This window comes from Hypanus sabinus, chromosome 7 (assembly GCF_030144855.1).
Source record: "Hypanus sabinus isolate sHypSab1 chromosome 7, sHypSab1.hap1, whole genome shotgun sequence".
NCBI lineage: Eukaryota > Metazoa > Chordata > Chondrichthyes > Myliobatiformes > Dasyatidae > Hypanus > Hypanus sabinus.
In genome coordinates, this window is record NC_082712.1 from 5128694 (window position 1) to 5156026 (window position 27333).

General features: G+C 39.0%; 1 protein-coding gene across 3 annotated transcripts in view; it reads left to right on the top strand.

Annotated features, from left to right (window-relative positions):
- The window catches only part of nek1 (NIMA-related kinase 1), a 173904-nt gene that overhangs the window by 91126 nt on the left and 55445 nt on the right, over positions 1–27333 (top strand). For 2 of the 3 annotated variants that reach the window (XM_059974106.1, XM_059974107.1), the window contains exons 19-24: positions 5738–5821; positions 12231–12314; positions 13758–13835; positions 19480–19575; positions 21772–21927; positions 22502–22567. In XM_059974106.1, the coding sequence (XP_059830089.1) occupies positions 5738–5821; positions 12231–12314; positions 13758–13835; positions 19480–19575; positions 21772–21927; positions 22502–22567 (564 nt within the window). The remainder of the gene's footprint in view (positions 1–5737; positions 5822–12230; positions 12315–13757; positions 13836–19479; positions 19576–21771; positions 21928–22501; positions 22568–27333) is intronic. The other variant, XM_059974108.1, reaches the window with a different exon arrangement.

Below are 27333 nucleotides of genomic sequence, written 5' to 3' on the forward strand. Positions count from 1 at the left end.
GCTTATGTCAATGTTGTGGAACTGGAAGTTGGTTTTGGGGGTGTCCTTTTTCTTGTAGAGCTAGCTGCTTTTTTGGGTAGCCATCTAGTTTTGGGTTGCGAGGGTGGGGTGGATTCTCCAGTACCAACACTATCTATTGTTTTTTTTTCTTGTTATTCAGGACTTGTCTGTGTCCTGATTTTATTGATTTATGTTTATATTCTTGCTTCCAAACTGTTATTGCGTTGTTTGACCTTATATATGTCTGCTACCTTTTACGTTTTAACAATTGATAATGGTTAGTTCATTGAAATTTGTGAGCTGGAATGTAAAGGGATTGAATCATCCGGTTAAAAGAAGGAAGGTCTTCTCCCATATTAAGCAACTTAAAGCTGACATTGCCTTCCTCCAAGAAACTCATATTCGTAGTTTCGATAATTCTCGGCTTATGTCAAGGTGGTTGGGTCAGCATTTTCATTCATCCTTCCTGGCCAAAGCTGGGGGGGGGGGGGGGGGGTTTCTATTCTTACCAACTCAAATGCTCCTTTTGAACTCCTTAGTAAGATATCTGATACAAATGGCCACTTTATTATTGTTTCTGGCAAATTATATAATACTAACATAGTACTAGCTAATCTGTATGCTCCCAATTTTGACGATGTTAACTTTTTTGAATGTTTTTTTCCCTTATTACCAGATCTGAATCTATATTCTCTTATATTCGGTGGCGACTTTAATTGCTGGTTAGACCCAGCTTTGGATCGATTGTCCTCTGTCCCTAGATTACCTACTAAATCTGCTTTAGCTATTCACTCCTTTCTTTCTAATTATGGTATCTCTGATATATGGCATTTCCTTCATCCTACTGAGAGAGATTATTCTTTTTCTCATATGTCCATCATACCTTCACTAGAATTGACTATTTTTTAATTGATAATCAGTTTATTTCATTTGTTCACTCTTGTGATTATCAGAGTAAACTGATTTCCGGTCATGCCCCAGTCACCTTGTCTCTAAATCTTCCTGGTCTTCCTCAGAGGAATAAACATTGGCATTTTAACCCAACTTTATTATCGGATGATGATCTTGTAAAATTTATTAAGGATCAGATAACATTTTTCCTAAACACCAATACGTCATCTGAAATTTCATCCCAGATTGTCTGGGATCCTATGAAAGCATATTTGAGGGGTGAAATAATTTCATATACAATGAATCTTAATAGAAAGTCCCATTCAGAGCGATTAGATTTGATTAATCAGATTAAAGTATTAGATCAACTATATGCTCAGACTAAAAACGCCAAATTACACAAGAAGCATGTAAAACTCCAAACTAAATTTGACCTTCTCTCTACTCAACCAGTTGAACGTCAGCTTCTTAAAAGTAAGAGTCGCTTTTATATTCATGGTGACAAATCTGGCAAGTTTCTAGTTAATCAGTTGAGACGTTCTAAAGCTAAGCAACATATTACAAAGATTCGGAAGGAGAACGGGAATATTACATTGAATCACTCAGAAATTAATGACTCATTTAAGAATTTTTATCCTGGGCTTTATTCCTCCGAATCCCTGAATGATAATATTTCTGTTGACCTTCTCTTTCATCTGATTCCAAAGCAAAAATTAATGAGCCTGTATCACTAGAAGAAGTATCTTTTGCTATTTCTGCACTGTCGTCAGGCAAATCTCCCAGACCTGATGGGTTCCCCATAGAATTCTATAAATCATTCTCTTCACTTCTCTCATCTCAGCTACTCTCAGTACTATCTGATTCGTTTAACTATGGTAAATTGCTACCTTCATTTAATATATTATCCTTTTATTCAAAAAGGGCAAAGATCCAACAGAGTACTCCTCTTACAGGCCGATTTCTTTGCTTAATGTTGATGTTAAAATTTTGGCCAAAATTTTGATCCATAGATTAGAAAATGTTATACCCTCTATTATTTCTAATGATCAAACTGGTTTTATTAAAAATCATCTTCTTTTTTTAATATACAGCATTTATTTAATATTTTATACCTGCCTTCAATTGGGACTCCTGAATCTGTTATTTCTCTCGATGCAGAGAAAGCGTTTGATCGTACAGAGTGGAATTACCTTTTTGCGGTTTTAGAAAAATTTGACCTCGGTTGAAGTTTTATCTCTTGGATCAAATTGCTATATTTATATCTTACCTCTTCTGTTGTGACTAACTCTCAGCAATCCCAGTCGTTTAGCCTTAAACGTGGCACCTGTCAAGGATGCCCCTTAAGTCCCTTTCTTTTTGATTTGGCTGTAGAGCCTCTGGCGATTGCATTTTGAAGCTGTCCTGAATTGACGGGGATCTGGAGGAGGGGTGTTGAGCATAAAGTTTCTCTTTATGCTGATGATTTACTACTTTTTCTTTCAAATCCATCCACATCCTTACCTCCAATGTTTTCTCTTCTTGATCAATTTAGCCAGTTTTCTGGCTATAAACTTAATATTCATAAGAGTGAACTTTTTCAAATTAATAAAGAAGCACAAGCATTAGTATTTCGCAACCTCCCCTCAATTTACCTATCTTGATATTACAGTTACAAGGAATTTTAAGGATCTTTTTTGCGAAAATTTTGCCAATCTTTTGCATTCTACAAAACAGAGTTTGGCACAATGGTTACCTTTATCTATGTCATTGGTAGGTCGTGTTAATGTTATTAAAATGTATATTCTCCCTAAATTTTTATACTTATTTCAATCTATTCCAATTTTTATTTCTAAAACCTTTTTTGATTCTTTAGACTCTATTGTCCTATTTGTGGAAGGGTAAGCATTCTAGAATTAATAAAGCTTACCTTCAAAAATCTAAAAAAGAAGGCGGCATGGCCTTACCTAATTTTTGTTTATATTATTGGGCAGCTAACATTCGTTGTCTTACCTTATGGTCTTTTTTTCATAGCCAGTCTGACTGCCCTAAATGGGTGGCAATGGAGCTGAATTCCACTAAGGATCTCTCTATTTCTGTACTTCTTGGATCTGCACTCCTAGTAGTTTGCCTAGACTAATTGTTAATCCTCTTGTTAGACACGCACTGCAAATATGGGTCCAGTTTAGGAAATTTAATGGTTTCTATGGTTTTACCCTTTCTAGTCCTATTTTACATAATCATCTTTTTTTATCTTCAATGCACGATTCAACATTCTATGAGTGGTATTGAAAGGGCATTAAGTATTTTGAAGACCTTTTCATTGACAATTGTTTCGCATCTTTTCAACAACTTTCTGCTAAGTTTAATCTCCCTAATGCCCATTTCTTTAGATACCTCCAAATTAGACACTTCATTAATCCTTTATTGCCCAACTTCCCTGAGATGCCCGAGAAAAACGCTATGGACTTGTTTCTTTCTATTAATCTACTGGGTAAAGGCTTAATATCTTTTATTCGTGATAAATTAGTATCCTTATGGCGCGCCCCTTTGGATAAAATCAGAATGGCTTGGGAGCATGACTTAAATATTCCCTTATCTGATGTGGTTTGGGACTCGATTCCCAAGTCAGTTAACTCAACTTCACTTTGTGCTCGCCACTGTCTTTTACAGTTTAAGATTGTTCATAGGGCTCAAATGTCCAAATCTAAATTGTCTTGATTTTACCCTAATATTAGTCCGGTTTGTGATAAATGCAAAAGTGGCGAGGCTTCTCTCATTCATATGTACTTGACCTGCCCTAGTCTAGAGAAACTTTGGAGAGATGGTTTCCTAACTTTATCTCATATTCTGAATTGCTCTTTTTGGTTCCTTGGGTGAGATGGATATACATTTGAGTCGACTAAATGTCGAACATTATCTTTTGCTTCTCTTCTGGCTAGACATCTAATTCTTCTTAGATGGAGAGATGTTTCTCCACCCATGTGCGCTCAATAATATTATGTCCTTTTTAGACCTTGAAAAAATTCACTACTCAATTCTTAATTCGGACATAAAGTTTCATAAGGTCTGGGGACCTTTTATTGAATATTTTCATAACCTTTCTTCTGATTAAGTTTCTTTTTCAGTCCCTTACTTACAGCTTTTTTTTGGTAGTAGGCATTATTATCTTATGTTTTTACTTGTATTGGGGGTTTGAATGTTCTGATTTATATCTCCTACATTTTGCTGTGGTTGGTCTGGAGTTTTTCTTTGTGGGGGGGGGGTCACTAACTTTACTCGACTTTAATTTGGGTGCTTTTTCAATTATTATTGTGAATTATATTATTGTATGTTTATCTTGCACTGTATTAATTTCCTATCTTGTTTTTGGTTTTTTTTTTGCTGTAGTGTGGTAGAAAATGCATTAAAAAATTTTTAAAACGAGTTAGGGTGAGGGTGAAATATGGAGAAATCAGTGTTCATGCCATCAGGTTGGAGGGTACCCAGATGGAATATGAGGTGTTGCTCCTCCACCCCGAGGTTGGCCTCATTGTGGCACAAGAGAACACCATGGATCGACATGTCGGAACAGGAATCAGAATTGGTGTTTGGCCACCGGGAAGTCCCACATGTGGTGGATGGCAGGGAGCTGCTCAACAAAGCTGACCCCTAATTTATGACAGGTCTCACCAATGTAGAGGAGGCTGCATCAGGCGCACTGGACACAATAGATGACCCTAGCAGATTGGCAGGTGAAGTGTTGCCTCACCTGGAAGGACTGTTTGGGTCCCTTAATGGAGATGAGTGAGTAGATGTATTGGCAGTTGTAGGCCCATTCTTCCCCCTTTTTTTTTTGCATTTAATCACCCTATTTTGCTGCAGCTCTTTGGTTAACTCTTCTCTGTAAGAAATTAACTTTTTCCTTTCCACAGTGTACTCTAAGCTAGTTGCATGAATATGCTTGAGAGTTGCTGTAAAAATAAACCAAGGGTTTGTGTTACACACTAGTATATTGTGATAATTACTGGACTATCATCTCCTTAATTTGCAGGTAACAACACTTCACTTTGCCATTCTGTATTTTAAATCTAAAAAGTATAACTGTAAAAGGAATTAATAACTGCATTTGCCATCACATTAAATGGTAGATCTTCAGAGGATATTGCTGCTAATCAGCCACAACTGTACTGCCCTTGTGTTAGAAAGTAAATGTCTTTTCACACTGTTTTGCATTACACCAGAAATAAAATTTCCTGTTGGAGCTCATTTTCATAAAAACAAAACAGTCGTATCGGCTACGCAGAGGCTGTTGGGCATCGCCTAATCTAACTAGCATGACTATTTAGAAGTCCTGTAAGAAGACTGGTCTAGGCTACCAATTAAACTAAAGTCACTCAATGGTACATCACAAAACAGGCAGAGAATTGGTGGATGTTGTCCATGTGCAGGTAGAGGTACAATTTAAGTAGGCGTGATGGTCGGCACAGACATAATGGGCTGATGGGCCTGTTCCTGCATTTTTAAAGGGCAGTGCAGTTTATTTGTTGTGTTCTGGATACTCCAATGTCATTTCATCAGAACTTTTGTGAATGAATTTGAAGGCATTGGATGTTTGGGCTTACTAGCCTCCTTGACCAGATGCCTTGTGTCTTCTTGCTTGTAAACCTTTCTTCTTTTATGCAAAATGTGTGAGTGAAGTAGTTGTGGAGTGTGAGTGGCTTTGAAGTAAATGCTTAAATATTATTTCCTTAAGGAGAGGTGATACTGTCATAATGCTTTGAACTTGCATTTTAATATTAACTGACCATATATTATTAAATATTTGTATGGGCAGCTTTTAAGTGTGCAGGGTATATATAAAAAATTTAACCCATTGAATGGTAAACAGGGGATCCTGCAAAACCTGGCAGCTATCTATGGAGGCAGGTCCATTGCAACAGGAAGAGGAAAATCCCGAACGAAGGAGGAAGAGGTAGGAGGTTTGCATGTTTCTCATCTTCATAATGCCAATGGTGTTGTTCTGTCAGCATGCATTCTGAAGATTGTACATTCAGCTTAAACAAGAGAAGTATTCTTGCATCTCTTGTCTTGTCTTAGCATTCTACAAATTTAAATTACTTCATTTAATCACTGGGACTACTTTATGCATGTGTATTGTCTTGTAATTGTGGAGGAATGTTCAAGGATCTGAATTTGTATACCGATAAGTATTATTGCAGTTTGAATAGGAACAAAATGTTTTTCTAACTTGTGGTGCTGTTGACCTGCTTAAGTCTGGCTGATCCTTGTGCTGTAGCCAATCAGAATCACGTGCTTCCACACTGAGAAATAGAAAAGCTTTGAGTTTGAGCTTTATTAAGAAAGTGATGAAGATTATTGAAGGTGGAGCAGTGGATATTGCCTTTTTTTTGTAAAGTATTCAACAAACCCTCCTCAAAGTAGACCAGACCAGAAGCTTAAGTCACTTGGAATCCATGGTGAGCTGTTAAGTTGGATCTAGAATTGACATTTTCATAGTAGACAAAAGGTAGTGATGGAGGGCTGTTTTTCTGCCTGGAAGTCTCTGACTGTGCATGTTCCAATGGATCAGGGCTGGGACTACTTGTTTGTGTATATATGAATGATTGAGATGAAAATGTGCTGAATGTGATCTGATAGTAAGTGTATGTAGATGACACAGGAGTTGTGAATAGTGAGGGAGGTTATCAAAGGATTCAAAGTTCAAAGTAAAGTTTATAATCCAAGTACATATACTTACTGTATGTCACCATATACAAACCTGAGATTCATTTTCTTGTGGACATACTCACCAAATCTATAAAATAACAACTATAACAGGATCAATGAATGATCAACCCGAGTGCAGAAGACAAATTGTCCAAATGCAAATATAAATAAATCGCAATAAATAATGAGCACGTGAAATAACAAGATAGAGTCCTTAAAGTGAGATTATTGGTTGTAGGAACATCTCAATGATGAGCAAGTGAGTGTAGTTATCCCCTTTTGTTCAAGAGTTTGAGAGTTGTGAGGTAGTAACTGTTCATGAACCTGGTGGTGCAAGTCCTAAGGCTCTTGTACCTTATTCCCGATGGCAGCAGTGAGAAAAGAGCACAGCCTGAGAGGTGAGGATCTTTGATGGATGCTGCTTTCCTACGACAAAGTTTCATGTAGGTGTGCTCATTGGTTGGGAGGGTTTTACCCATGGATCAGCCATGATGAAATGGCAGAGCAGACTTGATGGGCCAAATGACTTTATTCTGCTCCTCTATCTAATGGTCGAATGTACTGGGCCAAATCCACTACCTTTTGTAGGATTTTTTGTTGAAACCAGGGTGTAATGCAGCCTGTTAATACATTCTCCATTACACATCTCTCGAAATGGAAGTTTTTGATGCCATCCTGAATCTCCGCAGACTCCAAAGAAAGTAGAGACGCTACTGTACTTTGTTCGCAATTGCACTTGCATGCTGGGTCTAGGACAGATCCTCTGAAATAATGCCGAGGAATTTAAAGTTACTAACCCTCTCCACCACTGATCCTCTGAAGACTGGCTCAAAGACTCTGACTTCCCTCTCTGAAAGTCAACAATCAGTTCCTTGGTCTTGGTTAGCAGGATTTTCAATTAATTGTAAATTTGGTTGGAGAAATAGCAGATGGACTTTAATTCGGACAAGTATGAGGTGTTCTTGGAAGGTCAAAAGAAGTTCAAAGATTCAAATATATGTTATCAGGCATTACCATGAGATTCATTTTCTTGCAGACATTTATCGAAAAAGAATAGCAAATACAATAGAATTTACAAAAAATACATAAGCAAGCAAAGACTGACAAATAACCAATGTGCATATGAAGACAAACTGTACAAATAAAAAAAATACTGAGAATGTGAGTTGTGAAGAGTCCTTGAAAGTGAGTCTGTACTGTATGTCGTAGAATCAGTTCAGAGTTGTGACTGAAGTTATCCACGCCAGTTCATGGAGCCTGATGGTTATAGAGTAATAACTGTTGTGTGGGAGATACTTAGGCTTGCTGGCGGTGTAGTGGCATCAGCACCAAACTTCAAGGCAGATGGTTCTGAGATGAAACCCTAACCTGGGCAGCTGCAGTATCTGCATGGAAGAAAGGCCTGGCAATCTACTTCCATATCATGCCACGAGAAACCTATCCATAGGGTCGCCATGAGTCGACAACTACTTGACAGCACTCGACAAAACAACAACAGGAGGTAGTAAGGCTTCTGTACCTCCTGCCTAATGGTAGCAGCAAGCAGAGGAAAGTATACATTAAGTTGCAGGACCTGACAGAGTATTGATGAATATTGCTCCCTGAAAGTGCCAGTACAAGTCATCTGTCAGAGCGCTGATTAGAAAAGTTGGCAAGTCGTATTGAAGATGTATAAAACTTTGGTTAGGCTATGTTTGGCTAGGGGTGAGCAGTTCCAGACATGGCAGTAAGATGGAGAGGATGCAGAAGAGATTAATGATTTCATGTTGATTAAAGGCTATAGGGAGAGGTTGAACAAACTTGAATTTTTTTCTGTGGAACACGGGAGGCCAAGGAGAGATCTGACAGAAGTATATAAAATTGGGAGGCACAGATTGGGTGGATAGTCAGGTGGAAATGCCAATGCCGGAGGATATAGATTTAAGGTGGATGGGGAAAGATTAAAAGAGATTAGTGAGGCATTTCTTTTTCCATAGGGTGCTAGCTGCTTGGAATGCACAACTCAGGGAAGTGGTTAGACGCTAACATAAAAGAAGCATTTAGACAGGTACATGATCAAGTAGGAAATAGAGGAAATCATACCATTTTCATACAGATAGGAATCGATTGGCAACATGGTCATGCAGACATGGTGAGTCGATGGGCCTGTTTCTGTGCTGTATTGTCCAAGGTCAATCATTGAACAACTGAGTCTTTTAAAATGACCTTTGGTAATTGAGACTTACGGACCAGCAAGGATCCAATTTTGGTTTGAGTTGAGTCTGCTGATCTTTGTGTCATTCACTTAGAGACTAGAAAAGTGAGCAGTGCCTCATATTGATATAAAAAAAAACACATGGGCATGTGAAAGGATTGGATTGACTTTAATATCTCTGCTGAACACTATTTTTTCTCCAAAAATGCATGCCTAGTGCTGTTTATAAGCTACCAATTAGAGCCTAGTGCACATGAACTGTGCCTCAATAATCAAATTTCCTTGGAAAAGGTAAAACGAACAGTAAAAGCTAAACTATTTCTATATTGTAAATCCAATTTGTAGACTAAGAAGGAAACTTTTAGATGAATTGTTTCTTGTTCCCCATATGGATTATTCAATTTAACACCCAGTTTCTGAACACAAGATGTTGCAGATCCTGAAAATCTTGAGCAATGCATACAAAAACCTGGAGGAACTCAGCAAGTCACGGCGCACCTATGGAGGATGTCATGAAAGGTCTCGGCCTGAAATGTTAACTGTTTATTCCCATCCATAGATGCTGCCTGTCTTGAGTTTCTCCAGCATGTGTTCTTGTCATGAAATCAGAATGTAGTAAGATTCTTAGCTTTGGGTAAGAATTGCGGACCTGCCAAGCTTTGTAAGCAATGTTTTTGTTGGAAGGTAAGTCTAAGACCACAATAATAAAGTTTCAGAATCTGGTTTATTATCACAGACATATGTCATGAAATATTTTTTTCTGGCAACAGTGCAGTACAATGCTTAAAACTTACTATTAAGTTAAAATAAAAAATATATTGAAAATGTGCAAAGGAGAGCAAAGAAGTGAGGTAGTGTTCATATCCCAATCTGACGGCAGAGGAGAAGCAGCTGTAGCTAAAACACTGAGTGAGCATCTTCAGGTTCCTATACCAACACCTTCATGGTAGCAATGAGAAGAAGGCATGTTCTGACAGTCTCATTGCAATAGTTTGTTTGCGGTGTTCAGGTGAGCCTTCTCAATTGATCTAGTAGATCCCAGACATTATTTTAAGCTATTATCAATGCTATTTAAAGCTTAATTACCTATGAAAGGTAGTGAGAGGAGGTTTAATTGATCATTTACTCCACCACTGTTTTTGAGACTTGACTCTGTATAATTGTAACCATGAACTAGATTCCTCACTTTTGGATGGCCTGAAGTTGTGAATAATACTGTAAGAATGCTGTTAGTATAAAAATTGATCAGCAGGGCAGAATATCGATTAATCACCATATGCTGACAAAGCAGTGGCACCACAATTTTATTCTGTCCCTTTCAATTTGGTAACCTCACCTCAGTGTTAGAGGATGCCAACCAAATCAGCACTTATGGATGAAAGTTGAATCAATTAAGTGTCCAAATGGTTTCTCCAGTGTACTTTCTGGCTACTTAATAAGGTAAGGCACTGACAGTGACTAAATTGAAGCCAAACCCCATATCTTTTTCCATGCGGTGTATTATCTTACAGGGCTGTAAGCGCTAGGATGTAGGAGTTCTTACATTTATGACTGGTATCCATTTGATGAAATGAATGTTTCCTTCTGTGTCATACCTAACACCTGGGGAAAGGTTTCACTGCTAACATAATGGTCTTTCTGTAGGAGCAGTGTTTGGGTTATGGTTGGAGATAACTGGTGTTTTGGAATATGAGTTGGGTCCTTTGTTTGGCGGGAGATGAAGAGGGCAGACGCTGGAGAGAGCCAGTCGTAGGATTCAGTCGTTGGGGGGGACCATGATTCGATGGAGCAAGGGTCTATAGTCGACTGAGGATTGGTGGATGTGCCTTTTGGGAAAAGTTGAGCTCCAACTTGTGCAAGTTGGACTGTTTAATTATAATGGGCTCTTTTTGGTTTTTTCCTTTTTTTTCCCTTTACTAACTCTTTAGTTAAGATTCATAATTATAATTCCTTTAAATGTTTGCAGTGTGCTTTCTGTTATTTTTAGCACTGAATTTGTAACCGTAGCAAATTATACAGCATCCACACAAACCAGGATTTGGGGTGAGAGAGCTACCTCAATCTCATTGGTTCGGTGGGATCGGAGTGTGTTTTCCCTAGACTTGTGTAGCCAAGGAAACCAGAGGGGTTTCACATAAAATTCTGTGATTACATCACTGGACTCTTAAAGAAAGAAAATAAAGACAACTCTACTATGTCACTTGGGTGGCAGGTTGGTGATCCGTCTGTACCAGAGAAGGTGTAAAGCACTCCTCTTTCCACTAGACTGCAGGTCACCTTTGGGCAAAGTGTAGCACCTGTTTAGTGCCCCCCCCCCCAGTTCAGTGTCATGTGAAGCCACGGGTGGATGGTCGTATGAGCAGCTGGTGAATATCACAAGTCCCGGCTATGCGAACACTGACACCAGGCAGACAATCTTTGAAGAGTATTGATAAAGGCTGGGGTCACCTGCCTTGTAAAGACACTGCATAGAAGACAGCAATGGCAAACCATTTCTGTAGAAAAAGTTGCCAAGAATAATCAAGATCACTGAAAGACCGTGATCGCCAACATCATACAACACAGCACATGATAATTCTGTTTTTAAAAAACAATGGAAATATGTTCAGAGTGTTAGCTCAATAATGAGTTTGAATTAAATTGCTCTAGTTATTTATTCCAAATTGAGCATCTACACAGCATAGTGAATGCTCACCACTCTGAATATATTTTTTGCCTTTTAAATTCAAACGTGAATGTCATAATATTGGTAAAATCATGTACACCTATATATGAAGAATTGTATTATTCACTGGAATTCATAACATTGGAATCAAAAACTATTGAGGCATTTCTTAGCACTTCCCAAATACATAAATGAATGAATTATCATGCAGCAAGTAACTTCACTGATTTTTGCTTTAAAGGCCATTTTGCAGAGACTAAAAGACTAGTATTGCTCTGCAGGTCAATTTTACATTTGATTGAAACTTGAATATTCAAATTTTAACTATACCATTGCTCCCATTGATATACAAGACAATAATTCCATGTACATCATCTGGGTTTACTGGCAATGAATCCTAATTTTGGTCTGTGCTGTTGCATGATGCAGAATCTATTACATGAAGGAGCTTCTGCTTGGTCAGAATGGAATTCTAGATTGTAATCCCCCTGATAATTGGAAATACAATCCCTTCACTTGGCAAGGTAGGTGAAAGGGGGAGCTCAATCACTTTTGATACCTATTTGAAGAATGGTTGCTACTTGTAGGTAGTGAGTGAAGAGTACAACTACTTGGCATTTATTCACTTCAAAGATAGAAACCTAACATTAAACCTAATCTTGCATAGTTCCAATTGTGGAGGAAGAAGTCCATTTGTTGTATTTCAATTGTCATCTTAAGCAATCAAGATGCAGAGTAACCTGTTCACAAAGACCTGGTCACTTCACTTGGTGTAATATGTATTCATTTCATTAGGAGTACTTAGTGAGGCTCCGGCAAATAAGGCTGCAGAACTTCAATGAAAGGCAGGAAATCAAAGCAAAACTTCGAGGAGAAAAGGTAAGCCAAATGTTCATGGTCAAATTCTCCAGCTTCCAACCTCTGTAGTCTCATGTCACCCAGAAGTTGCTGGAAAGACTTGAATTAGAGTGTAAGAAAAGAGGAGCAGGAGTAGATTACCGGGCTTCTCAGCTCTGCCTTGCCAGTCAGTATGATCATAGTTGATTATGCTGGCTTCATTTCCTCCTCTATGCTAGTTCCCCATAAACATGCAGATTGAAACTGCAGTTTCCTTCAAATATGCCTTAGATTTTTGCCCACTTATGCTGTGTCCCATCAAAGGGTCAAGTTTAGAGGGCCTACTCATGTGTTATATCTCTTGCTGTTCATGATTTCAACCTATGCTGATTCTGTACCACTATTCACTGCCCATATGTCATGACTCAACATGGCTCCGATACTTTCTTGATTTGCAAGGCAGCCCATCTCCATTCCCTTTTGGACTATTCTTCTCGAAAATAGAGCATAAAGTACACCACAGTACAGACCATTTTGCCCATGATGTTGTGCAGGCTCTAACTTTAAGATCTACCTGACCCTTCCTTTCCACGTATCCCTCTATTCTTCTTCTATGTGCCTACCTAAGAGTCTGTGAACTCTCTAATGTGTATACCTCTGCCATCACCCCGGCAGTGTGTTCCATGTACCTACCACTTTGTGTGTATCTATTTTTTAAAAAAAAAACAAATACCCCTGGCATCCTCTCTCCTCCTCTCCATACTTCAAGCACCTTGAAATTATACCCCCCATACTGATCATTTCCGCCCTGGGGAAAAAAGTCTCTGGCAGTCCACTTTATCTCTGTTGCTTATCATCTTGTATGCCTCTATCAAAGTGTATAACCTGGAACACTGAACACCCAATCCTAGTTACCCTGCCACCATGTCTTGGTAATAGCTATTAGTTCATACCTGTATGTTCCTATCTATATTGTCAACTCATTTGTCTTATTGAAGATACCACGTGCATTCAAGTAAACTTTGTTTTGTACAGTTTATACTAATGTGGAATTACTTGGTGTCAAACTTCTCTTTGCACTTTATTCCAGCTGGTTTCACTTTAAATTTTCCCCTCACTGTCCAATGCCATTGTTCTCACGTTTTTTAAATTTCGTAAGCATCCTGTTCTTGGGGCCATCCACCTCCTATGGATTCAAAAGCCCTTTCTATATTACTTTTCATGCAATTTGCCTGAACACTGGTCACATACAATTCAGGCATTGGTGCCAGTATCCCATGCTGGAGTCTTGTGCTACATATATAAAAATTGTTATCTTCCATTAAGTCGACAAGAGCATACTGAGGAAGTGTTTATAATTATAGATCATTTACACAACTAGCAAAAATGGGGGAAAATGTTCCACATCAGTAAATGTAGTGTAAGTAGAGAAGAATCTTCAATGTTTTGAAATTTGTTATACAATTTGAATTTGCTCATTCATAGTGTGACAGCGATGGGTCTGATGGACAGGAATCCAATGACGAAGTCGAATTCAAGCGCAAGAAAATTGAAGCATTAAAAGTAAGTTTTGATAGATTGTTGTTTCTCTGGTTACAATGTTTTTTGTGGATAGCCTTTTACTAATCCTGTTTTTTTTTAATTCACTCACGGAAAGTGAGCTTGCATTTTAAAGTGAGCATTTATTACCTTATTTATTCGTGAGAAGGTGTTGGTGAGTTGGCACCTTGAACTGCGAAAGATATTTAGTTAGGTAACTTCAACGTTTTGATCCCATGATGATGATGAAAAAACCATACAATTGTAATGTCTTTTTAGTGATATGTTGCTTATACTGGCTGCTTTAGACTTTTCTTTGTGGTGGAGATAGTTGGAAAATGCAATCTATCTTGTTAAAAGTGGAAAATGTTGCTGTGATATCTGCTAGTTAAGGGGGTGAGTATTTCAGGTTCTGAGACGGTGCCAGTCAAGGTGGCTGCTTAGTCTTGGATTGTGTGAAGCTGTTTGCATGTTATTCAGAATCAGGTTCATCATCACTGATTCGTATGTCATGAAATTTATTGATTATAAGCAGCACTTTTGTACAAAGACATAAAATTATTATATATTACAAAATAAATAGTGCAAAGAAAAGGAATAATGACTTTGTGCTCGTGGGCCATTCAGAAATCTGAACAGAGAATTAGGAATTAACATTACTCAGTGCTGAATGCTTACTGTCTGACTTGGTCTTGAAGGTTCAATATTTGTACTGTCAGTCAAGCAGCAGCAAAGCAAGCCTTTTGACCAACCACGTCCATGCTGACAATCAAGAACACATCAATACTTTTACCATTTTTCAGCAGGTGTACATCAAACCTTCTGTATGTTGACCATTCAATTGGTACCAAGTCAAAGTATGGTACATATACACTCAGTAGCATCACTTTATTAAATAACTCCTCTTCTGCACACCACTGTTGTGATGCATGGTTATTTGACTTGCTGTTGCCTTCCATCAGCTTAAACCAGTCTGGCCATTCTCCTCTGACCTCTTTCATTAACAAGACAATTTTGCTCATGGAACTGCCGCTCAGTGGATTTTTTTTTTCGTTTTTCACACCATTGTCTGTAAATTCGAGAGACAGTTGTGTCTCAAAATCCCAGAAGATCAGTTTCCTAGATACTGAAACCACCCCATGGTTTGACTTTGAGCTCTCTGCTTAAGAAAATTGTCTCTTCGTCTTGCCTTTTCATAGCTTAAAATACCTTGATGAAATTTTCGCCTTTATGCCAAAGAAAGTAATGTCAGACTAACCGAAATGTCCAGAAAACAAATGTTCTCCAGGCAATGTTACTGAAGTCTTTTTTGCAATGTTATGACTAGAACCTTACACAACAGCAGTGGCTTCTGACATGTTTTAGATGTTTTTTCTTGGTTTCTTTGTCATTATTCTCACTTCTCAGATATTTGTTACTTATACTGATTTCTTTGTCATAATTAGATAGCATTACAGAAACCTGCTGTTATCAGCTAGTTTGATTACTCTTTGAATTCTATTTTAATTCTGCCACTCACTTTTTGGTAATTCATGTTGTCTGCCCTTCTGGCTAAATTTAAAAGATCATTGCTTGTATTTTGAGAGCAAAGGGCCATGTGACTCCACCTCATCCAAGACACAGATTATCAGATATGATTTGAAGAAACGAGAGACTGCAGGCACTGGAATTTGGAGCAACAAATGCTCTGGAGGATTGAACAGCATTTAAAAGGGGTAGGGGTGTGGAGGAAGGAAATGCAGACATTTCAGCTCAAAAACCTGTATCAGGTGCAATTAGCTTGGGTTGGTACCATGGTTGGGGCAGACATTGTGGACTGAAGGGTCTGTTCCTGTACTGATCTAAGTGATAATGGTTAAAGTTAATAGTTTATAACACAGAAACATGCCCTTTGGCTCATATTTTCATACTAACCTTTCTAGCTATTGGTGCTAATCCTTTTTGCCCTCATTACATCTTAGTTTTCACTTAGGTTTTTTTAAAATCTTTAATCCCTTGATCATTTTATTGTTAGAAAGGTGGCCACACAACTTTCAATGTAAATGTAGATTTACATTTGTAAATGTAGATTTCCTGCCTGCCATTAGATGGTGCTCAAGAACTGCTGTTTAATGTTCATCTCCTTATAGCAAGTGACCTCCTTTGTTAGCAAAGGATTATGAAATAGTTGGAAAATTCTGTAATAGGAATAAGCTATCTATGTCACTCAAAGGTGATTACATATCTTTTACATAGTTTATATTTAAAGATTTTTCTTTACCCTTTAAAACTTTCCATCCTAGCCTCATGCACATTTAAAATTATTCATTGTCAGATAGGACTGCTGTGTAATACTCGTTAAGATGTTGGAATGCTTACAGATTGTAAGGTAATAAATGAATGTCAAATGCCTTTTAAAAGATTCCTGCATGTGGTTGAAAACTATTCAAAGCTTGTGACAGGATTTTAGCCTGTGAAGGCACTTTGCTTTCATCAAGTTTTAGTTAACAGAAGTTGTGCTCAAAGTAAGAGTGATCTTGGAAGATGTGCTGAAAAGAAAATGTTTTGAAATCATCACACAGAATGTATAGGAAAACAATGTATTTGTATGAAGCAGTAATTTGTTAAATGTGTCAAGGCATTTCAGAATATCACTTCAAAAAATTTGAAACCGAGTCAGAAAATATAATTAATCACCTACGTAGTTTCTGTTGCAGAAGGCCAAAGGCTTGGGCCAAAGAAGTATGTACAAGGGGCTGTATTAAAGGAGATTAAAAATGTAGAGACATTTGCAGAAGGAATTCTAGTTTTGGGTATTGTGAGGTACAGCTGAAATCTAGGGCTGCTTATCTGCAAATTCAGGGACCTTGATTCAGCAAAGCTCGTGCACAAAACTATCTTAACCAGATGTTTTCATAAAAATGCTGTGCTTGACTGATTTATTGGGAGTGCAAATTAGCCCAAAGAGAACAGGGTTCATGTGTTAGGTGAGATTTCATTGCCTCACAAACAATCAGGCTATACCATAAAATGGGAAATGAAGTGAGACGTAAATTAAGGAAATGTCAAACTGTGGGTCCTGGGTTTTATTATGTATTTTATTTATTTAGAGATACAGTGCAGAATAGGCCCTTCTGGCCCTTTAAGCCATGCCACCCGACAACCTGCATTTAACCCTCACCTAAACCTAGACCATTTACAATGATTAATTAACCTATTACTAACTTGTACATCTTTGGACCGTGTGAGGAAACTGGAACACCCAGAGCAAACCCATGTATTCCATGGAGAGGACATACAGACTCCTTATAGAGAACACCAAGATTGAACTCCAAACTCCAACGCCCTGAGCTGTAATAGTGTCACGCTAACCACTACACTACTGTCTCTCCAGTAGATGAAGCAGGCAGAGGTGCCCATGAATCTAGTATTAGTCAAAGTCATGTCTGTGAGGAGGTTGTGTTACTGGACAAAACTAGGTAAGAGGCAAAAGCAATAAATGTCAATTGTTTAAAACAAAAGCTTGAAGATGTTCTGAAAGCTTTGGGAGTGATTGTGAAATTATTATTTTCTTTTGGAGTAAACTTTACTTTCTGTATGTATTATGAATATCATGCAATCAGCACTTTGCTTTCACAGTGCCATTCAATCAATGTAATTACTGTGCCAGTAAACCAATGCATTCTCTATTTTATAAAGTGCCAATACCACTTATTAATCAGTACACTTATCAATTGTTTGAGAGGCTGTGCACAGGATCCTGTCCTCCGTGTCCAGTGGTGGCAGGACCTCAGATTGCAGTCGTCCCCTGCACAGTTTTTGTGTGGACTGCACCAAGCTGCAATGTGTACTCCTGCACTCTGGAATGTGTCCTTCTGGAGCATTCCCCTGCAGATATTGTTGCACTGGACAACCAAGAAAAATTGTGCAGACCCCATCTTTCAGTGTTGATGATCTGCCAATCATTATTTGTCTCTGAATGTGGAATTATAATTGTGTTTGGCAGGCTGGGTTTGTCAGTAAATGAAGGCTTTAAAAGACAAAACTATTCCACTTGCATTACAGCTGATTTCAAGACTGTCGTAATTTTATTGTGATTGTGTGTTGCTTTGTTTTCCTTGAGATTCAGAATCTGAGTTGGATTTAGTGTGTATGTGTATTTGGTTCCCATGATTGTTTGAACAATGCACAAAGCAGTACTGAAAAGAACCCTTGAACGTGCAAGTGAATCTGTTCACAGTACAGGCAGTCCCCGAGTTACGAATGTCCGACTGACAAACAGCTCGTACTTACGAACTGAGGAAGGAGAACACCGGCTGCCATTTTAAGTCGGATCGCAATGCCATCCACCATTTTAAGTCAGATCGCGACACCGTCCGCCATTTTAAGTCAGATCGCGATGCCATCCGCCATTTTAAGTCGGATCGCGGCGCCGTCTGCCATTTTAAGTCGGATCGTGGCGCCGTCCACCATTTTAAGTCATTGCCGTTGACACTGTTGAGTGTGTAACTTTGTATTTAGCTTAAATTTTTCTTAGCAAGATTCACCCTGACCCCCTCCCCTTTTCCAGTGGGCTGGTGGCGCAGTGAGATCAGCGCCAGGCTCAAGAACGGAGGCTCCCAAGTTCAATCCTATGACAGACGCTCCTGGGTTGATGTCGAGCTCACAACTTGACCTTGTTTAAAAAAAAAACACTGCCACCTCCAGTTCAAATTGCCTTGCGGAATATTGAGGATCAAATACCCAAACCCAGCACAGCCCCCACTTGTCCCATTCAGCCTGTCTCAGTGCAGTGGACTTTAGGACCCAGGGAATTCAGTGCGGTGGTCCTTAGGACCCAGCAGAGCTCAGGAGCCGGCGGAGATCGGGACCCATCGCCCGCAGTGTTTCTGTTCCGTTGACGGGAAGCAATCGCGATTGAAAATAAAGTGGAAATTATAAAGTGTTTGGAAAGAGGTGAAACATCATCAGTCACTGGAAAAGCGTTAGGCTATAGTTGGTCAACGATCGGAACAATTTTAAAGGATAAAGTGAGAATAATGTGAAAGGCCCTCCCCTGATGAAAGCTACAATTATTACTAAGCAATGCAGTGGTTTGATTATTGGAATACATACGTTTCTTAAGTGTTTTATATGCATAGAAAGGTAAAATATATACTATACACTAAGACAAATGTTTGACTAACTGAAGCTAAATAATACTGGATGTACTTGTTCCAACTTACATACAAATCCGACTTAAAGATGGACTCAGGAATGGAACTCATTCGTAACCCAGGCACTGCCTGTACTGACTATCTCTCTATTAGATAGTAACTGTTCAAAACCCATGTAGTATTTCTTTAAAAAACACAAAATGCTGGCAGAACTCAGCAGGCCAGACAGCATCTATGGGAGGAGGTAGTGAGGACGTCCTGATGAAGAGTTTTGGCCCGAAATGTTGTCACTACCTCCTCCCATAGATGCTGTCTGGCCTGCTGAGTTCTGCCAGCATTTTGTGTTTTTATTTATTTCTAGCATCTGTAGATTCACTCGTGTAGTATTTCTTTAACTTGGGTTTCAGTTTGCAAAAAAGTCTTAGTGAAGTTTTGGGAGTCACAGTTCCACTAACTATATTACTTGACAAAGTAAAAGAACTTGTGGAAATTAATCTTAATCACAAAATTGTATTCTGCTAACCTTTTTACAGGCTCAAGCCAACACACGAGCTGCAGTGCTTAAAGAACAGCTTGAGAAAAAGAGACGAGAAGCCTATGAAAGAGAAAGGAAGGCTTGGGAAGATCATGTAAGAATGTCCTAGTTGAAATACTAATCCATTCATTGTTAAATAAATTACCCCGTAGTAAACAGACAATCTAATGGAAATCTTTGTTGCTGTGCACCTGTGATGCCGCTGCAAGCAAGTTTATCATTGTACCTTGTGCATACGACAATCTGACAATAAACTCTATATTCATTTTGTATTTTTTAATTACAAACAACACAATAGTTTGCTTTTTAGAAATTAATTGCTAAAACGCTAGTGGCATAATAATGGCTTAAAGCGGCATGGTTGCACAGTGATTAGTGTAATGTTATTGCAGTGCCAGCAAACTGGGTTCATTTCCTACTGCTGTCTGTAAGAAGTTTGTATTTTTTCTCCTTAACCATGTGGGTTTACTGCGGATGCACCGGTTGCCTTCCACATTCCAAAAATGTGTGGTTAGTAGGTTAATTGATCACATTAGTGTAATGGGGCAGCGCAGAATTGTTGGACTAGGTGTCTTCCAATAAGACAAAATAATAATAGCGCTGTTGGTGCATTTGTTCAGTGTTCCCTATGCAGTAATGACTGACAGTGAACAAGAGTCGAGTCTTGAGCTTTGCATGATGCCGTTCATAAAATGGTACTACCCTAGAGAGGCTACAAAAAAACTTGGGTGACAATGAGGGTTAGATAGTAAAATTTAAGAGATTGGAACACTTGCTAGAAAAGTAGGTCACTAACATCTTCCATAAGAAGGGTATGATGGATTTGAAGGCACAAATGCGGATCCCCTTGGATTCATTGTGTTCTAGGAAACTTGTAGCAGTAGTGTAGAGATAGATTGAGGTATGCCTGTTGAGGTATGCCCATCAGCAGCAACATTTTGCATGATTATGTAGCTGGTGAGTCATGGAAGAGTGCGTCCATCTTTTAAAAAAAATAGTTATTTTTAACTTTTCCACATTCACTCATTAACCAGATAATCTCATTTACGGTTTATCCCCTTAGACACCAGTTACACCGTTTTAGAGATATTCTCTTCTCTCCAACCCCTGCCCCCCTCCGTGTGTGTGTGTGTGTGTCCAGCATACACAAGTGCACACACAATTTTCTCTTCATACAGATACTCACTGACCTGCTGAGTATTTCCAGCATTTTCTGTTTGAAATCTAGATTTTCAGTATCTGCAGTTTGTTTTGACTTTTCAAAAGTGGGAGGCAGCTTAGAAAGGTGAACATGGGTTTGAGCAGTAGGGAGAGAGAGAGAGAGTTAAAACAATGGAACATGAGACTAATTAGTTTGCAACAGTTGAACTAGGGTTTGCAGCACCTGTGTTTGCTCACTTTGAGTTTTAAATTATCCTACATGATATTTACTTAAATATACAATGCTGTTACAAGTTCTTCCAGCCCAGCAAGTCCACGCTGTCCAGTTACACCCATGTGACCAATTAACCTACTAACCTGTACGTCATTTTGTGATGCAGGAGCAAACCATAGTCACAGGGAGGCTGGTACTGTAAAAGCATTACATTAACTGCTACACTACCATGGGTCACCTATGAAATATAAATGGCATTTTAGAAAGTATATATAAAAATTTTAATACTTTTGAAGAATCCTTGCAGGTAATTTGCTAACAGAGAATGGAATAAGAAGGTGGAACAAGGAGAAAAATTATTTGGATTAGTTGATCGGTTTGAAAATTTAATTAAATTGTATATACATTAAAATAGCTGCAAACTTGAAACTTTCAAGTTAACTGTTGACACTGTTTGGAATAGACACTGAAGTGGCATTGGCGGTGGGGGGGGGGGAGACTAAAGTAAAATTGTGTATTTAAAGGGCGAAAATTTGCAGAGCTTATAGAGAAAGTGAAAAGGGCTTGTGGTCACTGAAAGCCAGAATAGGCAAAAAGCAGGCTATTGATATTAGAATCTGGAGCAACAAACAATTCATTGAAAGAAAAGCGGAGGGCTTTGTGGAGGGAAGGGTTAGATTAATCTTGGAATGGGTTAAAGGGTCAGCACAACTAAATGGGCTGAAGGGCCTTTACTGTGCTATAGTGTTCTATGTTCCATTCTGGAGGAACTCAGTGAGTCAGTGGCATATGTGGGAGAAAAGGAGCTGTCTGCATTTCAGGTCAAAACGCTGTATCGGGAGTGGCTGAAGAGCCACCTGTTATACAATCTGTTTGATTCTATGGTAAAATAACAAACTCAAAAATTCTTCCCAGCTTGCAGCGAAAGGATTTAAGCAGCCATTAATAGCTGCATCTTCATCCTCTTCCCAAGTAAGGCAAGGATCAGCCCCATCTTCCAAACCTCAATCACCAGCAAAATCCAGCACGCCAGCTATTTCGATGACTGCTGCACTGAAAGATGTGGGCATTGTAAGTGCTTTTGAAGTTCTTTAAAACTTTTGAAAACTAGTTCAGCTCCACTTCATGAATGTGACTTCCACATGCTAAGGATTGCACTTCTATGTGAAGCAGGCAATGTTAATGGAAAGCAAATTGCTATGGAAGGAGAGTGTGTTCAAAGTGAGGCAATCTGCTTCCAGTACTTTGACCAAGCAACCAATACATGTGTAAATGATAGGGCTCTCAGAATTTAATACCTTGGGAGTTGAGAAGGGCAAACTTATTTCTGTGCTTGACAGTGTTTATAAAGATGTTCAAGCACATTAAGAAATTGAGCAGAAACTTTATCAGATTCTTGTCATAAACGCACAACAGCTGTGGCAATATCTGAAAATGGAAAAGACTTCTTATTAGGACCACTATCTCAATGAAGACTTCCACCAGTTTTACACAATTGTCTTTCCCTTTCTCCAGTTGGGTTTTTGCAAAGAAAATGATGGATATGTAACAAAAATTATACCTTTCCTTTAATGCCTAAAATTAACAAAGTACTGTAAGTAGAATTCATAAGAATAATTCCATTGCTTTTACTTTCTGGTGTCAGGAAAAAGAAACAACAGCTAAGGAAATCTCAGAAGAAATTAAGAGGTCTAGTTCTACCACTATTCAGGTGAGAGTTCTAATTTCCAAATGCAATGCAAAGGTTTTATTTGAAATAAGAGTTGTATCATTAATCACTCTAATTTACTTGTGGGCTTGTACTTTTATGTTGGGTTATACTTTCTTGGGACAAAAATGTGTTTATTGTTGGTTCTTCACATTTTAGTGACTCCTTTTATAGAATATTCCAGCGCAATACAGGCTGTTTGGCTCGTGATGTTACACTGATCTTTTAAACTACTCCAGTCTAACCCTTGCCTCACCCATAACCCTCCATGTTTCTATCATTCATGTGCCCAACAAAGAGACTCTTAAATATCTCTAATATATTTGCCTCTACCCGTGGTGGGGCATTTCGCACACCTCCCACTTTCTGTATATGTTAAAGAAAATCTACCTCTGATATAACTCCCACCACCCATACTTTCCTCCAAACACACTAAAATCATGGCCTGTTGTATCAGCCAATTCCACTCCGGGGGGTGGGATGGGGGGGGATGTCGATGTTGCTGGCTGTCTATTATATCTATGCCTCTTATCATATGCCTCTGTCAAGTCATCTCTCATCCTCCTTCACTCCAGAGAAAAGTCCTATACTGCTCAACCTATTCTTAAAAGACATGCTCTCTAGTCCAGGCAGTGTCCTGGTAAATCTCCTCTGCAACCTCTCTAAAGTTTACACATCCTTCTTATAATGAGGTGACTTTGTTGGGTTAGCTTATGAAGTGGTGCAAAATTGAAGAAAAGAGAATTGAAACTTCCTGGAAAAGGTTCTCAAAGAGCCAACTTAATAGTTGTGTTCAATGCTTTATGATTCAAAGATTTTCTCAAAGGTAAATAAGAGGCTTCAGAGAAAACCCAAGTTGTGGGCTTAAATGCAAATGTAGATTTAGGAGGATGAGTACTGGATTTTTGCTTTAAATTTATTCTGTCATAGACTGGCTTACTACATTTAACAGCGTACTGTCAACAACAGGAGAACTGCTGGAATTCATTATTGGAAAAATGGAAAATAGAATTGGGAAAAGTCATCATGGACTTAATGTTAGTCAAATGTTTATAGATCCAAGCTGATCAATTATTCCTCATTTAGCACTTTCATCTCAGCAATCAACTTATTAAACATTCTCTTAATTGCCTGCAAAGCAGGTGTATAAACAATGCGACCAAAACTGCCCATTGTCCTCCAGGTGACTTCACTGCTTTTCAACTCAGTCCTATGCAATAAAGGCCAAAGTTCACCTCTGTACTAATTACTTGCTGTTCCTGCATGCTAACCCTATGTTTCAAGTTCAAGGATATAGAAGTTCCTTACCAGCAGAACTCTGCAGTCTCCCTTAGCTTAAACCTGTTCTTCCTATCAAAGGTTGAAAAACTACACTATGTTTAGTTTCCATCCATTTACCTACTCAACTTCCCACACATTTTTGCTTGACTCTTGATGTTCCCCACAACTGGCTTTTCTGCTTATCTGTGTATTATCAGTAAATTTAGCTACAAGGTACATGGGCTCTTCACTTATTTTAATAATGTAAATATAAATAGTTGAGGCCCTTGCACTGATCTCGGTAGTGCACACCTTAATGCAAGTTGTTCCATTTTGTCAAGCTTAAAATTGGCCATTTTGTTTCCTTTTTTTAAATTTCAGGCAGTCCTCACTTCCTGCTGCTATATTATGCCTAACTCCTCAACTCTCATCTTGTTTGGTATCCATTTATATGCCACTTTATTTAATGTCTTTTGGAAATCTAACCTTTGTCAAATTATTGTTTTAATCCTCTAAGAATCCTATTAAACTTATTGAGCCTATTTATCACCTTTCATAAGACAATGGTAATTTTGTTCAAATTCAGCATTTTGCCAATGCCTGGATGTACACAGCACATCATGCACCATGAGAAGTCCCTTCTCATTTAGCTGCCCTATCTGTTATCTTTTCTGAACAAGCAGACAAAATAGTGCTTGAGTTGTGAAGCTAAATATTAATAAACTTCAGTAGTACTGTAAGACTACTTGTGTCGAGAATGATGTTCTTCTAAGGGATTGTATGTTGGTGGGTCCTCAGATGACCATAGAAGCTGATCCAGGATCCACACGTTCTGGTGCATTGTGGGAAAGAGTAAGTGGTGGCTGTGGTTAGTGATTTGGTCTTTTTGGTTGTTCAGTCTCTCCTTTCACAGCTGCTGCTTGTTTTCTGTGATGCAGTAGAAATCACTCATGTAGCACAGCTCTCTATTGAACTTAGTACTTTCAGGTATACCTATTAGACTTTGTCCAACAAATTGTTTGTTACTGTAGATACAAAGTTATCGTGTCAAGTAGCATCTGCCAGGGAGGGGAAGAGATGTATCTAAGTCCTTAAGATATAGGAGCAGAATTTGGCCTTTTGGCCAGTTGAGTTTGCTCTGTCATTTCACCATGGCTGATCTAATTTTCCTCTCAGCAGCAATCTTCTGCTTTCTCCCCGTATCCTTTCGTGCCCTGACCAATCAAGAATCTATCAATCTCTGCCTTAAATATAAAGACTTGGCCTCCACAGCTGCCTGTGTCAAAGAATTCCACAGATTCATCACTCTCTGATTAAAGAAACTCCTCTTTATCTCTGTTATAAACGGACACCCCTCTATTCTGAAGCTGTGTCCTCAGCTCTTAGACTCTCCCATCATAGGAACCATCCTCTCCACGTCCACTCTATCAAGGCCTTTCACCATTCGATAGGTTTCAATGAGGTCACCCCTCATTCTTCTGAATTCTAGTGAATACAGGCCCAGAGCTGTCAGATGCTCTTCATATGTCAAGCCATTCAATCCTGGAATCATTTTTGTGAACCTCCTCTCAACCCTCTCCAGTTTTGGCACATCCTTTCTGAGATAAGAGACCCAAACTTCCTCACAATACTCCAAGTGAGGCCTCACCAGTGCTTTACAAAGTTTCACCATTACATCATTGCTTTTATATTCTTGTCCTCTTGAAATGAATGGTAACATTGCATTTGCCTTTCTCACCATAGACTCAACCTGCAAATTGACCTTTAGGGAATCCTGCACAAGGATTCCCAAGATCCTTTGCATCTCTGTTTTTGTATTTTCTCGCCATTTAGAAAATAGTCAACCCTTTTCATTTCTTCTACCAAAGTGCATAACCATAAACTTCCTGACTCTGTATTGCATCTGCCATTTCTTTGCCCATTCTCCTAATCTAAGCCCTTCTGTAGCCTTTCTATTTCTCAAAACTACCTTCCCCACCCCCCACCTGTCTTCATATCATCTGCCAACTTTGCAACAAAGCAATCAACTCCAGCATTCAAATCATTGACATATAACACAAAAAGAATTGAGCCCAACACAGACCCCTGAGGAACACTACTGGTCACCAGCAGCCAGTCAGAAAAGGCTCCCTTTATTCCCACTCTTTGCCTCCTGCCAATCAGCCACTACTTTATCCATGTTAGAATCTTTCCTGTAGTACCATTGGCTCGTAGCTTGTTAAGCAGCCTCGTGTGGCACCTTGTTAAAAGCCTTCTGAAAATACAAGTATACAACATCAACCAATTCTCCTTTATCTCTCCTGCTTGTTACTTCAAAGAATTCCACCCAATTTGTCAGGCAAGATTTGCACTTGACTACAGCTTATTTTATCATGAACCTTCAAGTACCCTGAGACCTCATCCTTAACAATTGACTCCAACATCTTCTGAACTAAGATGTATCTTCCAGATGCAAAACTGTGTTGAGAAGTGGCAGATGGAGTTCAACCCAGATAAGAGTGAAGTGGTTCATTTTGGTAGGTCAAATATGATGGCAGAATATAGTATTAATGGTAAGACACTTGGCAGTGTGGAGGATCAGAGGGATCTTGGGGTCCAAATCCATAGGACACTCAAAGCTGCTGCACCACAGGTTGATTCTGTGGTTAAGAAGGCATATGGTGTATTGGCCTTTATCAATCATGGAAGTGAATTTAGGAACAGAGGTAATGTTGCAGCTATATAGGATCCTGGTCAAATGGAGTACTTGGAGTACTGTGCTCAGTTCTGGTCGCCTCACTACAGAAAGGGTGTGGAAGCCATAGAAAGGGTGCAGGGGAGATTTACAAGGATGTTGCCTGGATTGGGGAGCATCCCTTATGAGAATAGGTTGAGTGAACTCGGCCTTTTCTCCTCGGAACAACGAAGGATGAGAGGTGACCTGATAGAGGAGTACAAGATGATGAGCGGCATTGATCATGTGGATAGTCAGATGCTTTTAGCCAGGGCTGAAATGGTTGCCACAAGAGGACACAGGTTTAAGGAGCCGGGGAGCAGGTACAGAGGAGATATCGGGTTAAGTTTTTTACTCAGACAGTGGTGAGTGTGTGGAATGGGCTGCCAGCGACGGTGGTGGAGGCGGATACAATAGGGTCTTTTAAGAGACTTTTGGATAGGTACATGGAGCTTAGAAGACTAAAGGGCTATAGGTAAGCCTAGTAATTTCTAAGGTAGGATCGTGTTTGGCTCAACTTTGTGGGCCGAAGGGCCTGTATTGTGCTGAAGGTTTTCTATGTTTCTATTACTGAGGTCAGACTAATTGGCCTATAAGTTCCTTTCTTCTCACTCTCTCCTTGAAGAATGTAGAGACATTTGCAATTTTCCATTCTTCTGGAACCATTCCAGAGACTAGTGATTCGTGAAAGATCTTTACAAATGCCTTCACAATCTCTTCAGCCACCTCTTACAGAACTCTGGGGTGTTCACCATCTGGTCCAGGTAATTTATCTACCTTCAGATTCCCAAGAACC